Source organism: Phyllobates terribilis, unplaced genomic scaffold, assembly GCF_046119375.1.
Source record: "Phyllobates terribilis strain yellow unplaced genomic scaffold, ASM4611937v1 Scaffold_1__5_contigs__length_1240528914, whole genome shotgun sequence".
In the NCBI taxonomy this organism is placed as follows: domain Eukaryota; kingdom Metazoa; phylum Chordata; class Amphibia; order Anura; family Dendrobatidae; genus Phyllobates; species Phyllobates terribilis.
The window spans coordinates 21,585,599-21,610,214 of record NW_027362761.1 but is presented as its reverse complement, the minus strand read 5'-3'; the positions used below and the strand labels follow the sequence as shown (position 1 = coordinate 21,610,214).

The following is a 24,616-nucleotide window of genomic DNA, read 5'->3' as shown; positions in this document are numbered from 1 at the left end:
CTCAAAACTCATATGCTCTGGTTATCCCCTCTCTGTACCATTGATTGTCAGCTTTCTGCCTTTGTCCGGTGTAGACATTAAACTGTCAATCAATAGTGGAGTGTGGGGATAAACAGAGCTCATCAGTGAGAGAACTAGCAGAGCTGCAGCAGATAAAACTACAGTAAGATGCCTACTAAGTAACATATTGCTGGAATCATGTCCCTATTTTCTGATCTGTATTGTATAAATCTGGTGGCAGATGCCATATAAAATGAAGCTGGCTTATCACAATGGATACAGCTTCCCTGACTCAGCAACACTACACTGATATCTCCAGGAATATAGTAATAAACTTTTTCTGGTTATTATAAATGGCATTTTTAGCATCTATTCTGTAGAGATTCTATAAATATTGCTTTTTATTGTTGCGTATAATACTATAATCCATAAGACAGATTGTTTAACTTTTACCTTAATCCAATATATATCAGGAGGATAAACAATTGGTTCATGGGAACATATCAGCTAAGAAAATACTTTTGAGCCGTGAAGGGGACAAGGGCACTCCTCCATTTATAAAACTCAGTGACTGTGGTGTAAGCATCAAAATCTTGGAAAAAGGAAGTAAGTACATTGAAAGAGAGATAATTTAAGAATTATTCTATACATTTCCCTTAATGGGGTTGTTTAGGGTTACTATTTTTTTTGCATTGTTGGCATTATGTAAACAACCAGAAATAAATAAAATGACATTTTGCTAGAATTTAAAAAAAAAATCATAGCTCTGGCAATGTTGGATGAAGCAACCATTTTAAAAGGTCAGAGTACAGGAGCTAGAAATGTATGAGCTGAGCCTAGTCAGAAATGTTTACATGCACCACAGCCAAAATGGTGTGCATCATTTATGTAATTATAGAAATAAGACACCTTTATTTCTAACAAAAATACACACGTCTGATATATCAAAACATAAGGGTGCGTGCACATGGTCAGTAAACGCTGCGGATTGCAAACCTCAGCGGCCAGATGTTAGAGCATAGTGGATGGGATTTCAAGAAATCCCATGCCCACTATTCGTTCCCGTGCTCTTGCGGATCACCCACGGACACGGACATGTGGCGCGTCGTCACAGACCGCATCATGTCAATTTCTCTTGCGGAGTCGCTCGTCTCCGCAAGAGAAATTCTATCAGTGTAATGTATAGGATGCGGTGAACCCACATGGTTCAATGCACACATGCGGATTTACCTGCGTGCAGCGCTTTGGACACATCATAAAGTATGCTGCATTCAAAGCGCTGCCAGAAAGGATCGTGTGCACATACCTAGAGCCCTGCACAAACCCTTCAAATCCTCAAAGTTGTAATTATTGACTTTGCCTTATAATTTGGTCAAAATTGTATGCCCCGTCTAGTAACGTGGACCGCCAGTGGGAGCGTTCGACTAGAAGGCCTCACTCAATACAAGTGTATGGAGATCGAGGCCACTGGCTGGGGGTATGTATAACTCATACATACCCTTCGGTCCCAGGTCTGAAACCGGAGAATACCCGCAGCGCACTGTGTGTGCACTGGGGGATTCATAAGTCTGCAGTCATTCAGACTTATCACATTTGACCGTACAACCCCTTTAAGCAAGATTAAATGATCTCTAAAAGACCTAACGTTAAAGATGATACATTTCCTTTGTATTTTAGACAAAGAATATATATATATATTTTCATCTTTTACATTTAAAAAATTACTATTAGTAAGGATTTGTCTGGTATTGCAGCTCATTCTCTTCTCTTACACTTAAAGGGAATCTGTCAGCCCCCTGGAACGTATATGACCTACTAATATGGGCATATAGATGACAGAAATGTTAAACTAGTACTACCTGTATGTCTCATATTAGTGGTCTTGTTGTGAAATCGTCTTTTATTTCATTATGTTAATAATTTCTTCCAGACCCTGAGTCTGGAAGAAATCCCCGCCTCCTCTCTTCATTATAATAGCACCCGCTTTACCTGCATGTCACAGTGCCCTGAGACGTGCAGTTGTGGCGCCGTAATCCCACGCCTGCACCCTGGACTCCCTCCACAATCTGTACCTCTTTCTGTCTTATACACTTTTCAGTGATCTTCTGCGCAGCCGCCAGCGAGTCACTGCGACTTCCTCCCATAGAAGAGGTACGGATAGCGGAGGGAGTCCAGGGCGTAAGTGCCGGATTACGGCGCCACAACTGCACGTCACAGGGCACTGTGACATGCAGGGGAGGCAGGTGGCATTATAATGAAGAGAGGAGGCAGGGATTTCTTTCAAGCCCCCTATGGTCCGGGGCTTGGAAGAAATCATTAGCATAATGAAATAAAAGATGATTTCACAACAATGACCACTAATATGAGGTGTGAAGACACGGGGATCTACTGTGGGCATAATACTACTCAGACAACACAGGGTGAGGGAAAAACAGTGTGGCAATACTTTATTGAACCACCAAACAGACAATAAACGTATAGAACAGTTCCAACAGATACCTAAGATGGTGCAAATTACAGAGTCTCACCCTTCCGCTGACTCGCCGGGATTAAAGCAGCTGCAACTACAAGGTGCTTCCAGGGCCGACTACCCACACCAGTTGCACCCCGCTTTTGCTGGGAACCCACAGTGAGGTGATAACGGCAAGCTTAGGAAGCTGACAGTCCATTGAGGTACGTGGCCAGGAGACCCAAGGGTCCCAACCTGGCTTCTACGAACATAACTATGGAACCAGGTGTTCGAATGGTCCCAACCTGGTTTCCTCAAATATATCCATGGGTTCTTTAATAGTCAATGGAGTAGATCTGTATTCCTCCAGCCAGGGCTGGGGTCCCTTAAGCTAGTATCCTGTAGAATCTAAATCTGTGTCCCTCTTGATTGAGCTATGTGTCCTAGCTGTTGCTCTGGCAATTCACTCGGATTCTGAAGAGTCTCTCTGATTCTACTTGCAGCACAATAGAAATCCCTTTATATTTACATCTGTGGCTCAGGTCATCATTCACAGGTCAGGGGGGATGGTGGCAGGGGCTCATGTCTCATTGTTTGAGCATTTAATCAATTTGCATAGTTTGTCCTTCATTGCTCTGCAGATCAACAAACTATCTGGCCTGGAACGATATGTAATCAGCATATTAGCAAACATCATTGTTCCATGACCCTGCGTCTCTGTCCTCCAGAGATAACAGACAAAAAGTTGCGGGAGCTGATATAAAATGTAAATAACAGCCATTCATCAAGTAACAAATATCAGCTCAAGTGTCAACATTCAGACAATCCTGACCAACTGAAAATAAATGTCTGGATAATTAAGATTAAATTCTGTGTCGTCACATGAGGCATTCAGGTAGGACTTAACATTTCTGTCACCTGAATGCCCATATTAGTAGGTCATATACGTCCCAGGGGGTCAAAGATTAAACAAAATATAAGTTGCAATGCTAGACACATCCCATCGACAGAAGTGATGCTGGTTCTGAAAAAAGTTAGTCACTTTTTTATCATTTTTTATTTTAAGCAGCCAGACATTATAACTTTTATAATTATGGAAAAAATAAATATAAAATAATCCTGACAATATATGAAACTATGAACTGAACATTCTCCATTCTCTAAGTGCTGGTAGAGAGAATCCCATGGCTGGCTCCTGAATGTGTATCTGATGTGAGGAATTTGGCACTGGAGTCTGACTGCTGGAGTTTTGGGGTCACAATGTGGGAAATCTTTAATGATGGTATTGTACCCCTGAATGCAGAGGAACCTGAAAAAGTAAGTGATGACTGCCACTTAGAGTTCAAATATTGAGTTTCAATGTTCTGCTTACCTTAATTTCCTGTATTTGTATCTTTTATGATCATGTACTGTATCTTCAATATTATTTGCTCCATTATTTTTCCTGTCAAAATGAAATACCCAAATTGAACTAAATGGGGTCTATTTTTGCCTCTGATGTCCGACGTGCAGTAAACCTGACACTGTATTTTGGCTTCTATCATTACAAATGGAAGCCACAAAACAGATGTGAACAGAGCCTTACGTATGCCTCTAAGTAAAGTTAGATGCCATAAAATCATAGAAAAATTTACTTATGTAACAAGCAAGCCATAACTAAGGCACTGTTTAAATAATAATTACTCATACATATCCTGAGCATTAATAGGCTTTAGAAAGAAACAGTCAGAAAACATATTGTTTCGGTTGTGTTAAAACAGACTTGTTTCATAGTTACATATATAGTTAAATAGGTTTAAAAAAGACCTAGTTCCATCAAGTTCAACCTTCCACTAATTATACATTTTGTCACTAAGTTATCTATAAACCACAATGTTATGTGTACTGAGAAAATCATCCAGACCTTTTTTAAAAGCTGTTAGTGTCAGCCATTACTACCTCTTGTGGTAGTGCATTCCACAGTTTGACTGCTCTAACTGTAGAGAACCCTTTCCTGTTTAGCTGCTGGAATCGCTTTCCTTGCACCCATAATGAGTGCCCCTGATCCTTTGCATGGTATTGGAAGGATTAAGTCATGTGCCAGTCCATTGTATTGACTACACATGTATTTATACATATAAATGAGATCTCCTCTGAGAAGTCTTTTTTCTAAGCTAAACAAGCCCAACTTTGCCAACCTCTCATCATATCAGAGGCCTTCCATCCCTTTTAAAGGGAATCTGTCACCCCCCTGGGACTTATCAGACCTCTAATATGGGCATACAGGTTGTAGAAATGTGAATCTATACTTACCTGTATGTCCCATATTAGAGATCTGATTGCTTTGAAAATGCTTTTTATAAAATAATTTTACTTATGCTTGGCATCCAGGGGATGCCAAGAAATCCCCGCCTACTTAATTAATTTCAATATTCCCCCCTCCCCTGCACGTCACAGTGCCCTGTGACGTGCAGTTCCCGTGCCGGATCCCGCGCCTACACAATTTACCTGGTATGCAAGGTGCGGTAATTTCAGCAGTCTGTGTATCTTTGTGGAGCAGGGATCTTCCGCGCAGGTGCCGGAGTCACTCTGCCTGGGGGTGACAGATTCCCTTTAATAATCTAGTTGCCCGCCATTGAACTGACTCTAACTTCTGAATATCCTTTTTAAAATGTGGAGCCCAAAACTGGATCCCATATTCTAGATGTGGCCTTAAAAGTGATTTATAGAGGAGTAACAATACGTTGGGATCACAGGATTTTCTCTCTCTTTTTATACATCCTAAAATCTTTTTTGTTTTTGCGGCTGCTGCTTGACATTGAGTACTGCTGCTCAGGTTACTTGTAACCAGAAAACCCAAGTCCCGGGGAAGTTTGGGTTCTGGTACCCGAACTGTACTCGAACTTGAACCACAACCCGAACCACATTGAAAACAATGAGGACCCGAACTCTTGAGCTAAAAAAATCTCTCTCTCTCTTATACTTCCATTTAATCTAAATGCAGTAATAGGTGCATTTTTCTACATTTATCAACATTAAATCTCATTTTCCAGATGTTTGTCCATTCAGATATCTTATCCAGATAATTTTGTAAAATTGTACTGTTTCAAATTTTTTAACTTAATACCTACCACAGATGGATCCTACTCCAGTAATATTTGTGGCGGAATGCACGCCACAACTCATCATGAATTAGACGAACGGGCGTAACCATGCCCTGTCCCACCCAAGCTCTACCCATTTTGGTGTACTCTGCTGAAATTGTAGTGAAAACACCAAATGTTGAAAAATTTTTGCACAACCTCATGTTGCGCACAAATTTTGCAACTTTTCAAAGATTTTTACACAACAATTCTGGCATAAACACATTGATGAATTGGGGCATATATTCTTATGTCAAAGGCTAGAATATTGCAGTTCGCTAATTTCACAACTCACCAGCTTGTTACTGTGCAGACTGTATCAAGCTCATTGTGTTAGAGTTATCCATTTCTGATGGATGGACTACAGTGAAAACTTGATGCCTAAATGCTGCCTTGTCTTTAAGCTTTGGCAAGTCTGCAGTCAAGTGGTAGCGGTTAGCTACCACAAGGGCCTGGCTCATAAGTAGTGTTGAGCCACCCCCGTAGTGTTCGAGTTCGGTTCGGTTCGTCGAACACCCGTGTGTTCGCCGAACTGTTCGTCGAACTGTTCGTCGAACACCTTCGAACACCGTTAAAACCAATGGCAGGCAAACAAAAACACATAGAAACACATAGAAAACACCTTCAAAGGTGTCCAAAAGCTGACAAACTGCTCAGAAGACACAACTAACACATGGAAAAGTGACAAGTACATATAGTCATGCGAACAGAAAAGAGGTGGAGGAGTAAAAGGAGGGGGAGACACAGATATAGGCATGTCATGCCCTTCTAAAATCCAAAAAGTGAGAAGCCGACACGTTCAGTCCGCTCCTGCCCGTGCCCCCTCCGTGTCGCCGGGTTTGTGCCAGAGACGCGGTGAACCCTGATGGCCAGCCCCCCTCTCCCAATACTGGTGCCTGTCCCCTGTGGTGGAGGCAGCTCTAAGCTTTTTAATTTAAATTGTCTCTCTAATTTGAATGAATACACTTTAAATCCATTTACAAGGATCTATTGGAGGGCAAGTCTCATGCCAGCAGCCGCGTAATTCCAGCTCCAGTAGCGTCCACTAAAGCTGCTGCAGTTAAAAAGCTTTTATAAGGATCGAGCTCGGCTGTCCACCGCAAGGCATCCTACTGCCAGTCCCAGCCCCTATGCCTTGGGGTGCCTCCTGATGCTCTTCACTGAGTATCCCGTGGTCCCGAAGCATTTCCTTTGAAAAAATTAAGTGTCCAAACTACAGGTGGTGTAGCTTGCTTAACAGCCGGGATAATCCGCTGACTAGCAGACACTGCTACTAGGCACAAAGTATTTCCTGGGCTAGATGCAGTTAAAAATTTGTAATTAGATACTCTCGTTGGATGCTGAGAAAGCCAAAGGGAGAGACCGGTCCCCGAAACTAGTGGAGGCAGGAAACGACCCTCAGCTAGAAACCGGAGGCTCTGACATTTTATGTGGCGCAGCCCCTCGCTACACCCGCTAGGAAGGCACCACATAGGGTCAGGGAAACTGGCGCCAAGTTTACCAAGAGGAGGCCCGAGGCAGCCGGACAGAAGGGTTGGTAAGAAAGGCCAGACAAAGGACACACAAAGGGGGTCCTGTGAAGCGCTCCAAAGTTATCTGGGAGTTGTCTGAGCCCCTCACCTGGTGAGCACAGTACGACGTGGGCAGCTGTTACCTGCAGACGTGGTCTGGATAATAAGAACTGTGAGTAAAGGCCCTGGACTGCATCACTGACTCCGTGTCGTTACTGCTGCTGCCCTGCACCATCACCCCCATCCTCCGCATACACTGCCCTAAGGCTATACTCCTCCCGTGGGAAGTTATGCTACGCTCTGCTGCACCCACAACTCCAGCCTCAGCGGTCTGCCCTGCAGCGGCGGTTCACTCTGACCGCAATCCACGGGTGGCGTAGTCGGACATTTAAACATCAAAACCACATAAATAGTTCCGCCACTGGTTTGACCACCCTGAGCCACGGAACAGGGTCGCCGCCACGAAGACTACAACCACCAGCATCCACCAAAAAGGGTCCGGCTCCGGGTGTCCCAAGGCCCAGGGGGTGCATCAGAACATTTTCATCACCTTTCACAATCACCAATGGGACAAGGCAGGGATGTCCTCTGTCCCCTCTCTTATACATCCTAGTGACGGAGCACCTGCTCTCATCAATTCGCCATAACCCCAATATTAGGTGGATTGAGGTGGGAGGCACCGAGTACAAGTGCTCTCTATTTGCTGATGATGTCCTAGTATATATCACTCAATCACATATATCCATCCATGCTGTTATGGCTGAAATAGATCACTTTGTTACATGGTCAAATTTTAAAATCAATGCAGCGAAGTCTGAGGCCCTCGATGTCTCCCTCCCCAAATCCATATAGGATTCCATCCAGCCCAACTTTCGCTTTGCCTGGCCCTCACAGGGTATCAAATACTTAGGAATTCCTATTCATAGAGACCTCTCCCATCTATGTTATCTTAATTTTGGGCCCTTTATTGAACAACTCCATACAGACCACGGTTGGCAAGTTAGAACTGTAAGATTCACTACGTGAACCACTGGTGTTTTGTGGAAAAGCACATGTACACTGTGTTCCAAATTATTATGCAAAAAGTGTTTAGGAGTGATAAGGGAAGAATTTGTTTGTTTGTCAGTTAAACTCATTGATGGTGATGTGTGTCAGGGCTCTTTATATCACTGTAAGCAATTGCAGACACCTGTGCTAATTAGTTTGGCAGGTGTGTCCAATGAAAGGCAAGACTACTTAAGAAGGCTGTCTCACATTATTAAGCAGCCTACATTTTCTGCCAAAATGGGAAAGAAAAAGGATGTGTCGGCTGCTGAGAAGCAACAAATTGTGGAGTGTTTAGGTCAAGGCATGACTACAATCAACATTGTGCGATGATCAGGATGAAGTGTCTTGGCAATCAAGAAGTATGTAGCTGATTCACAGTACACACGTGTGCGTGCTGATAAGGGCAAATTGAGGACTCTTTCCTACAGGCAATTACGTCAGGTTAAAAGAGCAGCGGCAAAAAAGCCTTGTCATAGCAGCAGACAAGTTTTTGAAGCTGCTGGTGCCTCCAACGTCCCCCGAACAACAAGATGCAGGGTCCTTCAGAGGTTTGCAGCTGTGCATACGCCATCCTGTCGACCTCCTCTATCCACTTCACACAAGCAGAAACGGCTCCAGTGGGCTAAACATTACATGAAGACTGATTTCAAAACTGTTTTGTTCACGGATGAGTGCCGTGCAGCGCTCGATGGTCCAGATGGGTGGAGTGGAGGATGGCTGTTTGATGGACACCCCACGCAAACACGGCTACAGCGCCAACAAGGAGGAGGTGGAGTAATGTTTTGGGCTGGAATCATGGGGAGAGAGATTGTCGGCCCCTTTAGGATCCCTGAAGGCGCTAAAGATGAACTCCATAATGTATGTGGATTTTCTCAAACAGCACTTCCTGCCATGGTTCAAGAAGAAGAACCGTGTATTTCACAGCAAAATCATTTTTTTGCATGATAATGCACCATCTCATGCTGCACATAAAACATCTGCATCTCTGGCTGATATGGGCATAAAAGGGGACAAACTTATGGTGTGACCCCCATGCTCCCCTGACCTCTACCCCATTCAGAACCTCTGGAGCATCATCAAAAGGAGTGTCTATGATGGCGGGAGGCAGTTCACATCTAAGCAACACCTCTGGGAGGGTATTCTGTCCTCATGCAAAACAATTGAAGCAGAAACCATCCAAAACCTGACAAATTCAATGGACGAGAGAGTTCAGAAGCTCCTTTCGAACAAGGGGTCCTATGTGAAAATGTAACATCACCTAGAATAAAGTTTTGAGTTGAAAACTGTTTGATTTCAGTTTCTAATAACCTGCTAATGCTTATAATTTCAAAAATGACCATTTTTTTGGTCTTTAGTAAAATGAAAAGGTTGATCGAAAAGTTTGGGGGATCTAAGAGTGTGGCAACCCAGTAGTCATGATTACTTCGAATTCTGACAATATGAGGGTCATGTTGCAGGTAGTGCAGCAAGAAGGCACTTATGTGTCTTGCGCATCTCGGAGCCCCAAAATTATTTTCCGGGCTAGATGCAGCTAAAAATTATTATTAATTTTAAATCTGGTGGAGCTTAGTATAGATGGCCTAATAGGATCAGTGCTGCACACTGCTACAAAGCCCAAATTATTTTCCAGCCAAGATACAGATAAACATGATTAGTAATTTTAAATCTGGTGGAGCTTATTATAGATGGCCTAATAGAATCAGTGCTGCACACTGCTACAAAGCCCAAATTATTTTCCAGCCAAGATACAGATAAACATGATTAGTAATTTGAAAGCTTAAAACGGTTGGTAGGGTGATTTTAACCAATCATCAAGCTTTTACTCTCCCCAGGATGACACAGGGGTAGAAAAGTCGTTTCGGATCCATGATTTGTTCATCTTTATGAACGTGAGTCTGTCTACATTATCAGTGGAGAGCCGCGTGCGCTTATCTGTCAGCACACCACCAGCAGCGCTGAACACACGTTCAGACAGAACGCTGGCTGCGGGGCATGACAAGATCTCCAAGGCGTAAGTGGCTAGCTCCGGCCATTTATCCAGATTGGAAGCCCAAAAAGAGCAAGGGTCCAGTGACACAGTCATGGCTTCAATGTTTACTTGGAGATACTCCTGTACCATCGTCTCTAGGCGTTGACTATGTGTCAGACTTCTTGTCTCCTGTGGCCTTGCAAAGGATGGGCTAAAAAAGTGGTGAAATGATTCCGCAAAATTGATGTTACCAGCAGATACTGTGGTTCTGTTACGGTTTGAGTGCTGAACACTTGACGGTCCCACGGTTGGCAAGTTGGAACTGTGAGATTCACTACGTGCACCACTGGTGTTTTGTGGAAAAGCACATGTAAGATTCTGCAACAGTCTCTGCTGATACTCCTGCATGCGTGCATCCCTTTCTATGGCAGGAATAATTTCGGCAAATTTACTTTTGTACCGGGGATCTAACAGTGTGGCAACCCAGTAGTCAGGATTATTTCTAATTCTCACAATTCGAGGGTCATGTTGCAGGTAGTGCAGCAAGAAGGCACTCATGTGTGTTGCGCATCCAGGAGCACCAAGTCCCTGTTGTGTTGGTGGCGAGGTAACAATCATGCTTCCTTCCTCTGTCCTCTCCCCCCAACCTCGCACAACAGAAATGTGATCAAGGTCTCCCTCATCTGATGAGTCTTCCATCAGTTCGTCCTCCACTTCTTCCTGGGCTCCTGCACCTTCCTCACTAGTTTGGCTGCTACCATGCGCCCTGGTAAAACCATCTCCCCCACCCTCACATGCCTGCCGCCTTGGTGCTGCCGACCGTCTGGACCTTGCAGATGTTAGCCCTTCCGCATACAACTCCTCCTCCTCTACTTCCTCCACCTCCTCTTGTGCCACCACCTGACTCCGAATTCTGTTTAACATGTGCTCCAGCATGTAAATCACTGGAATAGTCATGCTGATAATGGCATCGTCAGCACTAAACATCTTCGTCGCCATTTCAAAACTGTGCAGAAGGGTGCATAGGTCCCTGATCTGAGACCACTCCTCCAGCGTGATTTGCCCCACCTCTGGATCTCGTTGGCCCAGGCTATACGTCAGAACGTATTGCACCAGGGCTTGTCGGTGCTGCCACAGTCGCTGCAACATGTGCAGAGTTGAATTCCACCGGGTAGGCACATCGCATTTTAGCCGGTGAAGTGGCAGGCCCAACGACTTCTGTAGAGATGTAAGTCGCTGTGCTGCGGGATGCGAACGGCGGAAGTGAGCACACAGCGACCGTGCCCTCTGCAGAAGGCCATCTAGTCTGGGATAGTGGGCTAAAAATTGCTGGACAACCAGGTTCAACACGTGAGCCATACAAGGCACGTGTGTGACATTGCCCCGGCGAAGGGCCGCACCCAGGTTTGCAGCATTGTCGCACACGGCCTTCCCTGGTTTCAGGTCCAGTGGAGACAACCATTCATGAAATTGGTTCTCCAGAGCTGACCACAACTCCTCAGCTGTGTGACTCACATTTCCCAGACATTTCAAAGTAAAAACCGCCTGATGACGTTGAGCCCTACTGCCAGCATAGTAAGGAGGTGTGCAGGATCCCTTCTGCGCAGTTAGAAAGCTTGTGGCATGACCAGACAGGCTTTGGGTGCAGGTGGAAGACCGAGAGGAGGTTGAGGAGGCAGAAGCAGTGGAGGAACTTTGACATAAAGAGGATTGACGCACAACTCGTGGGGACGGCAAGACTTGGACAGCAGCCCCTTGTCCTGCTGTCACCATAGTTACCCAGTGCCCAGTCAGCGACATGTAACGCCCCTGTCCATGCCTACTCGTCCAAGTGTCTGTGGTGAAATGCACCCTGTCACACACAGAGTTTCTCAAAGAAGCGGTGATGTTGTGTGCGACATGCTGGTGGAGCGCAGGCACACCTTTCTTTGAGAAGTAGTGCCGACTGGGCATCTGGTACTGGGGCACTGCGACGGACATAAGGTCTCGAAAATCCTCTGTGTCCACCAGGCGGAAAGGCAGCATTTCTGTAGCCAAGAGCTTGCAGATGGTGAAATTCAACCTCTTAGCTTTCTCATGGCTAGGAGGAAATGGTCTTTTACTTGTCCACATCTGAGGGACCGAGGGCTGGCTATTGTGCTTAGACGGGGTTGATAAGGGTGTCCCCGGCAAACTGCCGGTCTGTGAGGAAGATGCAGGCGGACATGTTAGGTTGCCTTGATCCAAAGGTGGTGCTATCGATGTCGGACAGCGCTCAACACCAGCTGGTGTTACCACCTCCAAAGAAAATGATGACCTGCCAATCACGCTGGCTGTTGCGGGTAAAGAGGTGGCAGGTCTGCGCCCCAAAACAGGTGTGACTGCTGTCCCCCCAGTCACAGAGGATGAAGAGGCCGCGGATGCACAAGATATGGCAGACGGTGGTTGGCCCGGCCGGCTAGGCCGCATTGTAGCACACTGAGCTTCCCACTGCAACTTATGCTTCATGTCCATGTGCCGGTTCATGCATGAAGTACTCAAACTATGTATTTTTTGGCCTCTACTTAGCTTTTGCTGACAAATGTTACAGATAACACGAGTTGGGTCATCTTTATCGATCTGAAAAAATGCCCAGGCTATGCAAGGCTTAGCACCCATGCGACCTGAAGAGCCACCACGACTTGTGGTGAGAGGCAGAGTTGTGTTTGAGGATGCAGTTGTTGACGTGCTTCCAGTACTACGTCTCTGTCCAGGAAGGCGCAACCTGACCTCGTCGTCACTAGCATCTTCCTCCACCTCCTCTGCTGACCTCATCTCTTGGCTGACTGTGGGTTGACAGTAAGTGGGATCTCCAACCTCATCATCATCACCCTGTGCATTATCACACCCGTCGTCCTCAGAGCCAACCTGTTCCTGCCCTGACAAACAACTAAAGTTGTCGCTCCAATCAGGTATTTGAGTCTCATCATCGTCTTCCTCATTGTCTCCACCAACAGGAGTTACAGTTTGGGAATGAGGGTCTACAATATGGTCAGAACCTTCTGCGTCTGGTCCTGGATCCGACTCATAAAGATTCTGGGCATCAGTGCAGATCATTTCCTCGTCTGGATTCACAGAAGCGCTGGAGTCGACCTCTGATTCCTAGGCTATAGTATGAGTAAACAGCTCTGCAGACTCAACCATCTGTTCTACCTCATACTCAGACGGGCAGCTGGAGATTTGGGAGCTGTGAGGAAGCAAGTGCGATTGGGGTGACACCTTTGAGGACTGGAGTATTTGTGATGTTGAAGTTGATGTGGAGGAGAGCCCACTTAAAGGAGCACTTGATATCCGTTGAAGCATCTGCTGTTTTTGTGCCTCATTTGGAATTTGTAGCGATTGGCGTGGCCGTAAGAAAGGGATCTTATCACATTGTCCGCTAAAAGAAGTAGACATTTTAGTTTGGCTGGAAGATGGTCTTTCTTCTGCAGATGTTACTGTTGCTTTAACACCTACCCCACGGACACAACCTTTTTTCCCCTTCCCAACACGCCTATTCCCCTTTCCACCAGCAGCAGGCCTTTTTCCACTCATTTTGGTGGTTAACTAATTCACAACTCTGGAGTTGTTTGCACAAAAAAACAATGGATGGGAACCGAGCAGAGCTGAGTGGCCAAACTGTGGTATTAGGCCAAAACTATTGGCTGGGTTAGATGGAGAAAAAAATTATATTCGATTTGCAACCTGATGGAGGTCAGTATAGATGGACTAATAGAACAAGTCCCACACACAGCTAGAAGCCCAAATATTTTTTCAGAGGTAGATGCAGAAAAAAAATATATTCAGTTTGCAACCTGATGGAGGTCAGTATAGATGGACTAATAGAGAAAGTCCCACACACTGCTAGAAGGCCAAATATTTTTTTAGAGCTAGATGCAGACAAAAAATTATTTTGAATTTGCAACCTGATGGAGGTCAGTATAGGTGGACTAATAGAACAAGTCCCACACACTGCTAGAAGGCCAAATATTTTTTCAGAGCTAGATGCAGATAAAAATTATTTTCAATTTGCAACCTGATGGAGGTCAGTATAGATGGACTAATAGAGAAAGTCCCACACACTACTAGAAGGCCAAATATTTTTTCAGAGCTAGATGCAGAAAAAAATTATATTCAGTTTGCAACCTGATGGAGGTCAGTATAGATGGACTAATAGAACAAGTCCCACACACAGCTAGAAGCCCAAATATTTTTTCAGAGGTAGATGCAGATAAAAATTATTTTCAATTTGCAACCTGATGGAGGTCAGTATAGATGGACTAATAGAGAAAGTCCCACACACTGCTAGAAGGCCAAATATTTTTTCAGAGCTAGATGCAGATAAAAATTATTTTTAATTTGCAACCTGATGGAGGTCAGTATAGATGGACTAATAGAACAAGTCACACACACTGCTAGAAGCCCAAATATTTTTTCAGAGCTAGATGCAGAAAAAAATTATATTCAATTTGCAACCTGATGGAGGTCAGTATAGATGGACTAATATAATGATGCTATGCCCAAAAGATTTTACTTCACTAGGTGCAGTAAAAAAATTGGTATTCTATACACAGGTGGTATATCTTGCAACACAGATAGGCTACTCCACTGACTAACACACTCTGCAATAGGCCAAAAAGGATTAGCTTTGCTAGATTCAGCCAAATGCTGTGAAAAAAACTTGCACAGCACTGGCACAGACCTGCCTGGCAAAAACTGATAGGAACTGATGTAACCTAGTCCTGAAAAGGACTCCAATTACAATTAGTCTTTACTCCCACAATCTATCTATTTAAGAGCACAGACCTGCCTGATAAAAGTCGTAGGAAATGCTGTAACCTAGTCCTTAAAAGGACTGCAATCACAACTATTCCCTACTCCCAAGCTATCTGTAGATTTGTGCGAAAATTGGCTTGAAATTAACAAGGTATAGTGCACACAGCAACAGCGGTGCCGTCTAACACGCAGCTGCAGCAGTGAGAAAATGGTGGCGACGGGGAAAATGGCTTGGTCTTATAGGGCAAGGACATGTGACATACACTGCCAATGACACATGCCCTTGCTTGTGTGAAAAAAAGCACTTCGCTCCGTGTGTGCGCTGCTGATAGGCTGACAGATTGCACCTCCCCACTGTAAATGCGGGAAAGAGAAAAAAAAATGGAGATCTTCATTATTCCTGCAGAGATCCATCCCCTGCCCCTCCCCCCACCCCGCTGTACACTCAAACTGCGTATTAACATTAATTTTCATCATTACTGAGAAAAAATCCAGTTATGATTTTGGTGCACGAACAGTTATCGAACATAACCTCGAACAGCCGAATTTTTCTCAAATCGTTCGTGTTCGCCGAACGGCTCGAACACCGCCCAAAACAGCTCGAATTTGAGATTGTCGAACAGTTCGAGTAGAACAACGCTCATCTCTACTCATAAGCACATATTGGTGTTAGACCTCGAGAAATCCAGTGCAATATGGCTGGGAGTGTTTGTATACTATGCTGACAAAGGCTGGCACCTCCATGCCACAAAGGTAATTAGTGAGTGACAGGTGGAGTCTGGGTGCTGTAAACTATGCAGGGATGTCCTATAATAGTCAAGGTCTACAAGGCTTTGCTGTACCCATAAGTTAAAATTGCCAATGTGAGTTTAATAAAAAGTTTGTTCAGCACAACCGGAACATGCACTGATTCAAGCCAAAGCCATCTTGTGTTATATCTGTTTGCCTGTATGACTCTTGAAACCATTCTGAGCTCCAGCACCCAGCCATTTACCACTACAGACATTTGAGTAGTTTTATCATTACTGTTTTAAATTTAGACAAGTAAAAACCGAGAAAGGCAGATGATGCTCCAAGCTTATCACAGATACACATGCTGCATGATTAATTTGGCCCCACTAGCAAGACACAATAGACACTTTTCTTCTTACACCAACACTAAGCTAACTTACTTTAATCTAGCAAATTTTATGACTCCTCTTAGCAACAGCCCCTTTTCTAGACATTTTTCAGAACTATTGTCAAGGGTTTACTGCAACAGAGAGGGGCCAGAAGAACGCAGTGTCTGATTTCACATACTCCTGCACTGATTAGAAGCACTTCACCATCATATTAAATAGTGCAGGTTTCTGCTAGCAGTGCAAGGGTTAATCTGTTTAGTTAAGAGCTTCTGGAGCTTTCCTCCTTTGATGGTCTCAACTGTTCAGTGTTGGCCACTCCCTTCTGCTATATATACTTGGCTTTGGCAATCCGGGATCGCCAGTGTTAGTTCATACTGCCTGGCTGTGGAGTTGGTGTTGGTTTTTGGAGGTGGTATTTAGAGAGTTGTTCAGAAGACTGTTGCTTGGTATTTACCTGTGTGAATGTTCTCATTCTCTACTATTTGATTTCTCCTTCCTTAACTCCCCAGTGTTCCTCTCTGTTGTTTGTGAATGCATTTTTGTATCATTTGTATTTTCATTTGACCCTGTCTGTCTTCCCTTGTTTATCTGGTTGGTGTATTCTTATACACTTGTACTCCTCACTTCCCTGGGTGGTGGAGGGGACAGATAAGGCTTGATCTATGAACACAGCAAGGCACATGGTCCCGGCATCTTCACTATCAGAAGAAATCCATAGAGCAGGGATAGACTACAGTGCCCCCTAGCTTGAGGTATAGGGAAGGAGCCCCTAACCCCAGAATATCCTGCAACAGTGCCATGACAACTATCTTGTGAGTGTAATAAATCTGGTGCACAACATTTACCCAGTGTTTTGTCTTACAGAATTCGAACCAGAATTTTGGATCATTTTGTGTTGTAAATTTACATTATAGTGTTCACTCCCTGTTTTTTGTCTAATACTCCACTGTAAATGCTTAAAGGGATTGTCTGGCCTTAGGGTATAAGCTTGCAATCACTCTATGTGACTGCAAACTTGTGAATCCTCACAGTGTGCGCACTGTCAGGATTCTCCTGTGATGGCAGCTGCAGGTTGTGTGACCGCAAGTATGTGATTGCATACATACTGTCACATGACAATTAAATGTGCACAGCCTCGCTCGCTACATTTGTATTGAGTGAGGCCAGACACATGTAGTCAGAATGTGGCCGAAAGTATGCAAATCGCATATTTTCAGTCACATGAGTCGCTCCTGGCATCGGGGAATGCTCACAGCATAGTAACATAGAGTGACTCCAGGCTTGTACCCTAAGGCTGGACAATGCCTTTAACAGTTAGGGAAACTTTGTATGTGGCAGAAATATTGCAGAAATTTCTGCAACTGGAAATCCATTCCAATTATGAGAATGTGGCTGCTTTCTGCAAACATCTGTATTTCTGCAAACCCCATTCAAATGCAACAAATCTGCAATTTGTGAATTCCCTCCCGCTTGCTCGCACCGCAGCTTCACACTCATCATCTAATGGTCAAATGGTTTACCCAGTCCTGGTTACTACCTGAATATCATTACAGTTCTGATGTTTTTATTGATGTGATGAACCTGAGTTATATTCTATATCACTTATATTCTATATCACTTAGTTATATTCTATATCACTTATTTATTTAGAAATTGCAGTTTTATAAAGACGAAATGCAACTTCCGGCTCCACACTGGATTGAACTGGCAAGTTTAGAGCAACAGTGCATGTCTTATAACCCAGCCTTAAGACTTCCCTTTCGTTCTATCATTCGTGAGCTCAATAATCTTATTGCATCTGGTAAGAAGGAAGGAGCTAAAAAAAAACTTCAAGTATTTCTGGCTGAAGATGTATAATTTATAACAGCTCTGTTGCTATTTGTTGCAGATTATGAACTATTAGTGGATTCTAAAGGGCAGCAAATGAAAGATGGATTCAGAGCCTGTGACCGTGTCTGGGAATATCAGGACCCAAGTGTTTATGAAGAAAGACATCTTAAATATATATCAGTTATCGGCAAGGTACAGAGCAATCAGTGCTGTGTTCTTTTTAATATTGCTAGTTACTCAGCCACACATTAGAAGGGTTGTATTCACTTCATGCCCTAGGGAGATCAATGACCTCTTGTAAGAATAATAACCATAATATTGTATCTGTATATTCCAAAGGAGATATGGCAAATAACACACCGAGCTCAGATGTAATATTATAATGTTTACGGACAATGGTCACTGTTTCCATAAATCAATGGTATAAGTGAATGTAAGAAACTTTGTAATCTATTTTATCATTGAAATCGTCTAAATATGTCACTCTGTCCCACACCTCCCAAACTTACTATTTATGCTGAAAAAACACCTTGAAGACGACCTGTAAACAGGTCAAACGTGGCCAGTTTTTGCTTCTACTTTATTCCTGCTGCTACCTTCAGTATTGTATTTCTTTTTTGTTTGTTTGTTCTTTTTAAATCTGAAATATGGTTCCAGAGATATGAGCCTTTTAATTTAGTGTTCATTTTTATGGTGTTTACCAAGGGGGCAATGCTCACAGGGTAAAAGTGTAGACCAGCCTAAATACACGCCCCTAGAGAATCCTGTGAGCAACACCCCCTTGGCAAAAAACATGAAAATTAGCAATAAATAAAGAGCCCCATATCTCTGGCTCCGATTGGCGTTTTTTTTTAAAAAAAACTGAAACATCAGAGGAGCAGCAAGAATAAAATAACAGCAGAAACTGTTCATTTTTGACCTGGTGACAGGTCCTCTTTGAATCTATCTTGGTCAAAGACTGGTCGCGCACTGCTAACATCTTTTAAAGAGTATCCCTGAAATAGGGACAGAGACCCTGATCCCATGAAGGTATCACTTAGTTTACACAGTTTACTCTGCTGCATACAGTGCAGACCAAAAGTTTGGACACACCTTCTCATTTAAAGATTTTTCTGTATTTTCATGACTTTGAAAATTGTACATTCACACTGAAGGCATCAAAACTATGAATTAACACATGTGGAATTATATACTTAACAAAAAAGTGTGAAACAACTGAAAATATGTCTTATATTCTAGGTTCTTCAAAGTAGCCACCTTTTGCTTTGATGACTGCTTTGCACACTCTTGGCATTCTCTTGATGAGCTTCAAGAGGTAGTCACCGGAAATGGTTTTCACTTCCCAGGTGTGCTCTGTCAGGTTTAATAAGTGGGATTTCTTGCCTTATAAATGGGGTTGGGACCATCAGTTGTGTTGTGCAGAAGTCTGGTGGGTACACAGCTGATAGTCCTACTGAATAGACTGTTAGCTGCTTTTTACTTTCCATAATACAAATTCTAAGTAAAGAAAAATTAGTGGCCATCATTACTTTAAGAAATGAAGGTCAGTCAGTGCGAAAAATTGGGAAAACTTTGGGAAAAAGTGCAGTTGCAAAAACAATCAAGCGCTACAAAGAAACTGGCTCACATGAGGACCGCCCCAGGAAAGGAAGACCAAGAGTCACCTCTGCTTCTGAGGATAAGTTTATCCGAGTCATCAGCCTCAGAAATCGCAGGTTAACAGCAGCTCAGATTAGAGACCAGGTCAATGCCAGACAGAGATCTAGCAGCACACACATCTCTTCAACAACTGTTAAGAGGAGACTTTGTGCAGCAGGCCTTCATGGTAAAATAGCTGCTAGGAAACCACTGCTAAGGACAGGCAACAAGCAGAAGAGACTTGTTTGTGCTAAAGAACACAAGAAATGGACATTAGACCAGTGGAAATCTGTTCTTTGGTCTGATGAGTCCAAATTTGAGATCTTTGGTTCCAACCACCGTGCCTTTGTGCGACGCAGAAAAGGTGAACGGATGGACTCTACATGCCTGGTTCCCACCGTGAAGCATGGAGGAGAAGGTGTGATGGTGTGGGGGTGCTTTGCTGGTGACACTGTTGGGGATTTATTCACAGTTGAAGGCATACTGAACCAGCATGGCTACCACAGCATCTTGCAGCGGCATGCTATTCCATCCAGTTTGCGTTTAGTTGGACCATCAATTATTTTTCAACAGGACAATGACCCCAAACACACCTCCAGGCTGTGTAAGGGCTATTTGACCAAGAAGGAGAGTGATGGGGTGCTACGCCAGATGACCTGGCCTCCACAGTCACCAGACCTGAACCCAATCGAGATGGTTTGGGGTGAGCTGGATCGCAGAGTGAAGGCAAAAGGGCCAACAAGTGCTAAGCATCTCTGGGAACTCCTTCAAGATTGTTGGAAGACCATTTCCGGTGACTACCTATTGAAGCTCATCAAGAGAATTCCAAGAGTGTGCAAAGCAGTCATCAAAGGAAAAGGTGGCTACTTTGAAGAACCTAGAATATAAGACATATTTTCAGTTGTTTCACACTTTTTTGTTAAGTATATATTTCCACATGTGTTAATTCATAGTTTTGATGCCTTCAGTGTGAATGTACAATTTCCATAGTCATGAAAATACAGAAAAATCTTTAAATGAGAAGGTGTGTCCAAACTTTTGGTCTGTACTGTATCTGTTTAAAAGAGTCTGGTGTAGGCCAGATAACTAGAACTGTGGTTTTGCAGTTCCATGGTTCAAATCTCTGTATTATCCACTTTTTTGCCTTTTTTTCCATAAAAAAAAACATTTTGAGTGTCTCGCTGACTGTTCAGACACAAATATATCTGTTTAAAAGATTCTGGTGTAGGCCAGAGAACTAGAACTGTGGTTTTCCTCTTCCACAGTTCAAACCTCCTTTTTATTACCCTTTTGCCATTGATAGAGCGAGTGTAAGCTATTTTACTTCCTTTACAATGGGCAAGGCGCGTGGCAAGGGACGTGGAACTGGACGTTCTGGTGATGGTGCGTGCAGAGGACGGGGCCGTGGCCAAGGTGAAAATGTGCCACAACCAACAGCCACATCTTCTCGCTCCCAGTTCTTGACTGAATTACTAGGGAAGCACACAACAGCACCACTATTGCGAACTGATCAGTGTGAACAGGTTATTAATTGGATAGCAGATAATACTTCCACTCACCTGGGCACCACCACCTCCGGTCTGTCTTCCACACGGTCAAGTGTTAGTAGCCATGAGTCTCGACCGCATATTTCTCCTCATCCTGATGCTCCTTCCTCCCACCATGCCGAGTGTCGTCAGACAGCAACTGATCCAACTATTGGACACTCTGAAGAGCCGTTCACTGGTCCATTTCCATATTTGGGCCCCTCGCCTGCTCCGCTTGAAGTGGTGGAAGAGGAGATCCCATGTAGCGATGCCCAAATATTTGAACAGCCACGGCCACAGGAAGGCGACGCTGGCAATTTGTCACAAGAGGTGGACGATGACGAGACACAATTGCCACAAAGGGAGGAGGAGGACCGTGGTGCGGAAGTGGAAGAAGAGGAGGTGGTGGATGATCTAGTAACTGACCCAACGTGGCAGGAGGACACGCAGAGCAAGGCCAGCAGCACACAGGGGGAGGGAGGCAGAGTACCCCAACAGGCAGGAAGAAACAGTCTGGTGGCCGCGGGCTACCATTCCCAGTAACACCAACACGAGGGACGTTGCCAGTACAACCGGTAGGTATTCCAGAGTCTGGAATTTTTTTAAAGACTCTGCTGATAACCCCAAAAAGACCATTTGTACCACCTCCCAGGCCAGCATCAGCAGGGGTGACAAAACTACCAGCCTGACCACCACCAGCATGATCAGGCACATGTCAGCAAAGCACCCGACTTTGTGGGGCGAACCCCAAGGTCCACGACCAGTGTCAGTGGGTGTCACCACTGCTTCTTCCGCTGTTGTGCGTGTAAGAGAACCCCCTGTTGTGCGTGCAAGGCAATCCCCTGTCCATACTGCATACAAAGATGCCCCCTCCTCTCAGTCTTCACTTGTTATGGCAGTTTCTCAAGAAACAGCATCAACGTCCACGTCCACGTCCCACCGCAGCATTGTCCATATCCCAGACCTTTGAACGAAAGCGCAAATTTGCAGCCAACGCCCCACAGGCCACAGTCCTAAATTCGCACATTTCACGACTGCTTGCGTTGGAAATGCTGCCTTTTAGGCTGGTGGAGACGGAATCCTTCCGCTACCTTATGGCGGTGGCCGTCCCTCGGTACTCGGACCCCAGCCGACACTATTTTGCCCGGTGTGCCATCCCCGCACTACACAAGCACGTGTCCCAAAACATCAGCCGTGCCCTCAACAACGCAGTTACTGGGAGAGTCCACCTGACAACGGACACGTGGACAAGTGCTTGTGGTCAGGGATGGTACATCTCCCTGACGGCACACTAGGTAAACATAGTGGAAGCCGGGACCCAGTCGGACCTTGGGACGGAACACATCCTCCCCACACCGAGGATTGCGGGCCCTATGTCAGTCAGAGTTGCCCCCACAGTGTACAGCTCCTGCGCATTATCCTCCTCCTCCTCCTCATGTTCAGCCTCCATCTCAGATATTACCACATAAGTTACAAGCTGGAAGCACTGCAGTACAGTACTGCCTCAGCCAAGCGGAAACAGGCTGTGCTGAAACTCATAAGCTTAGGTGATAAACCTCACACTGCTTGTGAGTTGTGGACAGCTGTGAAAGAGCAGGCAGATCTGTGGCTGAGACTGCTGAACCTACATCCAGGCATGGTCGTGTGTGACAATGGCCGTACTCTGGTGGCTGCTCTGAGGCGAGGCGAGGCGAGATCACACATGTACCATGCCTGGCTCATGTGCTTAACCTCGTGGTTCAGCGGTTTCTTAAATCGTACCCTGAGTTGCCAGATCTGCTCGTCAAAGTACGCCGCCTGTCAGCTCATTTTCGCAAGTTGGCTACAGCTTCCGCCGCCCTTGCTGTGTTGCAGCAGCGTTTTCAGCTTCCGGCGCACCAACTGGTGTGTGATGTCCCCACATGTTGGAACGCTACCCTCCACATGTTGCAAAGGATTTGTGAGCAGAAGAGAGCAGTTGTGGAGTACCAGCTGCAACAAGGCCGTCGATATTCAGGTCAGACTCCACACATAAGACCTCAGGAGTGGACCTGGATGGCTGACATATGTACCATCCTGACAAACTTTGAGGAGTCCACCAAGATGGTTAGTGGCGATGACGCCATCATTAGCATCAGCATCCCACTTGTCTGTCTTTTGCAACACTCTCTGCAGAGAATTAAAGAGGAGGCATTGCAGCCAGAGTATGATGAGATGGATCAAGAAGCCGTAGCGGGCGATTACACACAGCCCAGCCTCATCTCATCCCAACGTGCATTGGGGGACAATGAGGGAGAGGAGGAGGAGGAGGAGGAGGAAGAACAGGAGCTGGTATCATGCTGTAGACGGTAGTACCTGTACAACTGTCATACCGTCGGTTCAGCGTGGGTGGCCTGAGGACAGGGGGGAGGAGGAGGAGGAGGAGGAGAGCATGGTCAGTCGTCATCTTGGTGAGGACACGGAAGTCTTGCCCGTTTCCAGTCTGGCACGCATGGCTGACTTTATGTTACGCTGCCTTAACCGTGACCCACGCGTTGTCAAAATGTTGGGTGACAGTCATTAGGGGTTGGTGACACTTTTAGACCCCCGCTACAAGGAGGACTTTCACTCTCTTATTCCTGAGGTGGAGAGGTCTACAAAAATGGGGCAGTACCAGAAGGCCCTTGCTGCAGAACTGTTAAAAAAAATTCCCATCTGAACACCCTAGAGGCCGAGGTCACAGTTCGTTGCCCAACCAAGGCGTACAGGTGAGAGAGACGCAACTCCCATCCAGCAGAGGCAGGGGAACACTGTCAACGTTCTGGGACAGTTTTCTGAGACCCGCCCAGCTTACAGGCCCTGAGGCGCGGGGTACTCTCACAAGGAGTGGAAAGTTTCAAATGATGGTGAGGGAGTACCTTGCCGACCATACCAGCGTCCTCCGTGATTCCTCTGTGCCTTTTAATTATTGGGTATCCAAGCTGGACACTTGGAATGAACTCGCTCTGTACACCTTGGAGGTCCTGACCTGCCCTTCCGCTAGCGTGTTATCGGAGCGTGTTATCGGAGCGTGTATTTAGTGCCGCTGGGGGAATTATAACTGATAAGTGCACTCACCTGTCAACTGACAATGCTGACAAGCTGACCCTTATCAAAATGAACAAGGGCTGGATTGGGCCAGACTTCTCATCACCACCAAATGACAGCAGAGTAACATAAAGTCAAATCCACTGTGTTATTTCTGGAGGCGTATTCCCATGCACCGCTTCACACCCACACATGGGTATACACTTCCTCATTTCGGCTGTTTTTTGCTCTTCTCCTTATCCTCAGCCACCACCACTATACCACCAGGGTGAACGTGGTCCGTGTTGCCAGCATTGCAAGTTCCTCCATTCTATTTTTTGGCAGCTTTTGCTTGGAAGGCATAGGCAAAGACTATGGGAGACCCACTCCCCAATAATGGGAATAATGTTTTTAATATGCTGTACTGCATGGCTCTTGTATAGGGCATTAAAACCATCTTGTTAGGCTACTGTGACCTCCACGTCTCTTCCAAGGGGCATTAAAACCTTCTTGTTAAACCACTCTGACCTCCACGTCTCTTCCAAGGGGCATTAAAACCGTCTTGTTAAGCCACTCTGAACTCCACGTCTCTTCCAAGGGCATTAG

The 24,616-nt window shown here is 45.1% G+C and overlaps 1 protein-coding gene across 1 annotated transcript in view; it reads left to right on the top strand.

The window, feature by feature from the left end:
• JAK3 (Janus kinase 3) overlaps positions 1-24,616 on the top strand; it is a 792,993-nt gene that overhangs the window by 390,815 nt on the left and 377,562 nt on the right. The window contains exons 15-18 of the mRNA XM_073658556.1: positions 474-606; positions 3,615-3,766; positions 17,643-17,793; positions 17,881-18,014. Coding sequence (XP_073514657.1) covers positions 474-606; positions 3,615-3,766; positions 17,643-17,793; positions 17,881-18,014 — 570 coding nt within the window. The remainder of the gene's footprint in view (positions 1-473; positions 607-3,614; positions 3,767-17,642; positions 17,794-17,880; positions 18,015-24,616) is intronic.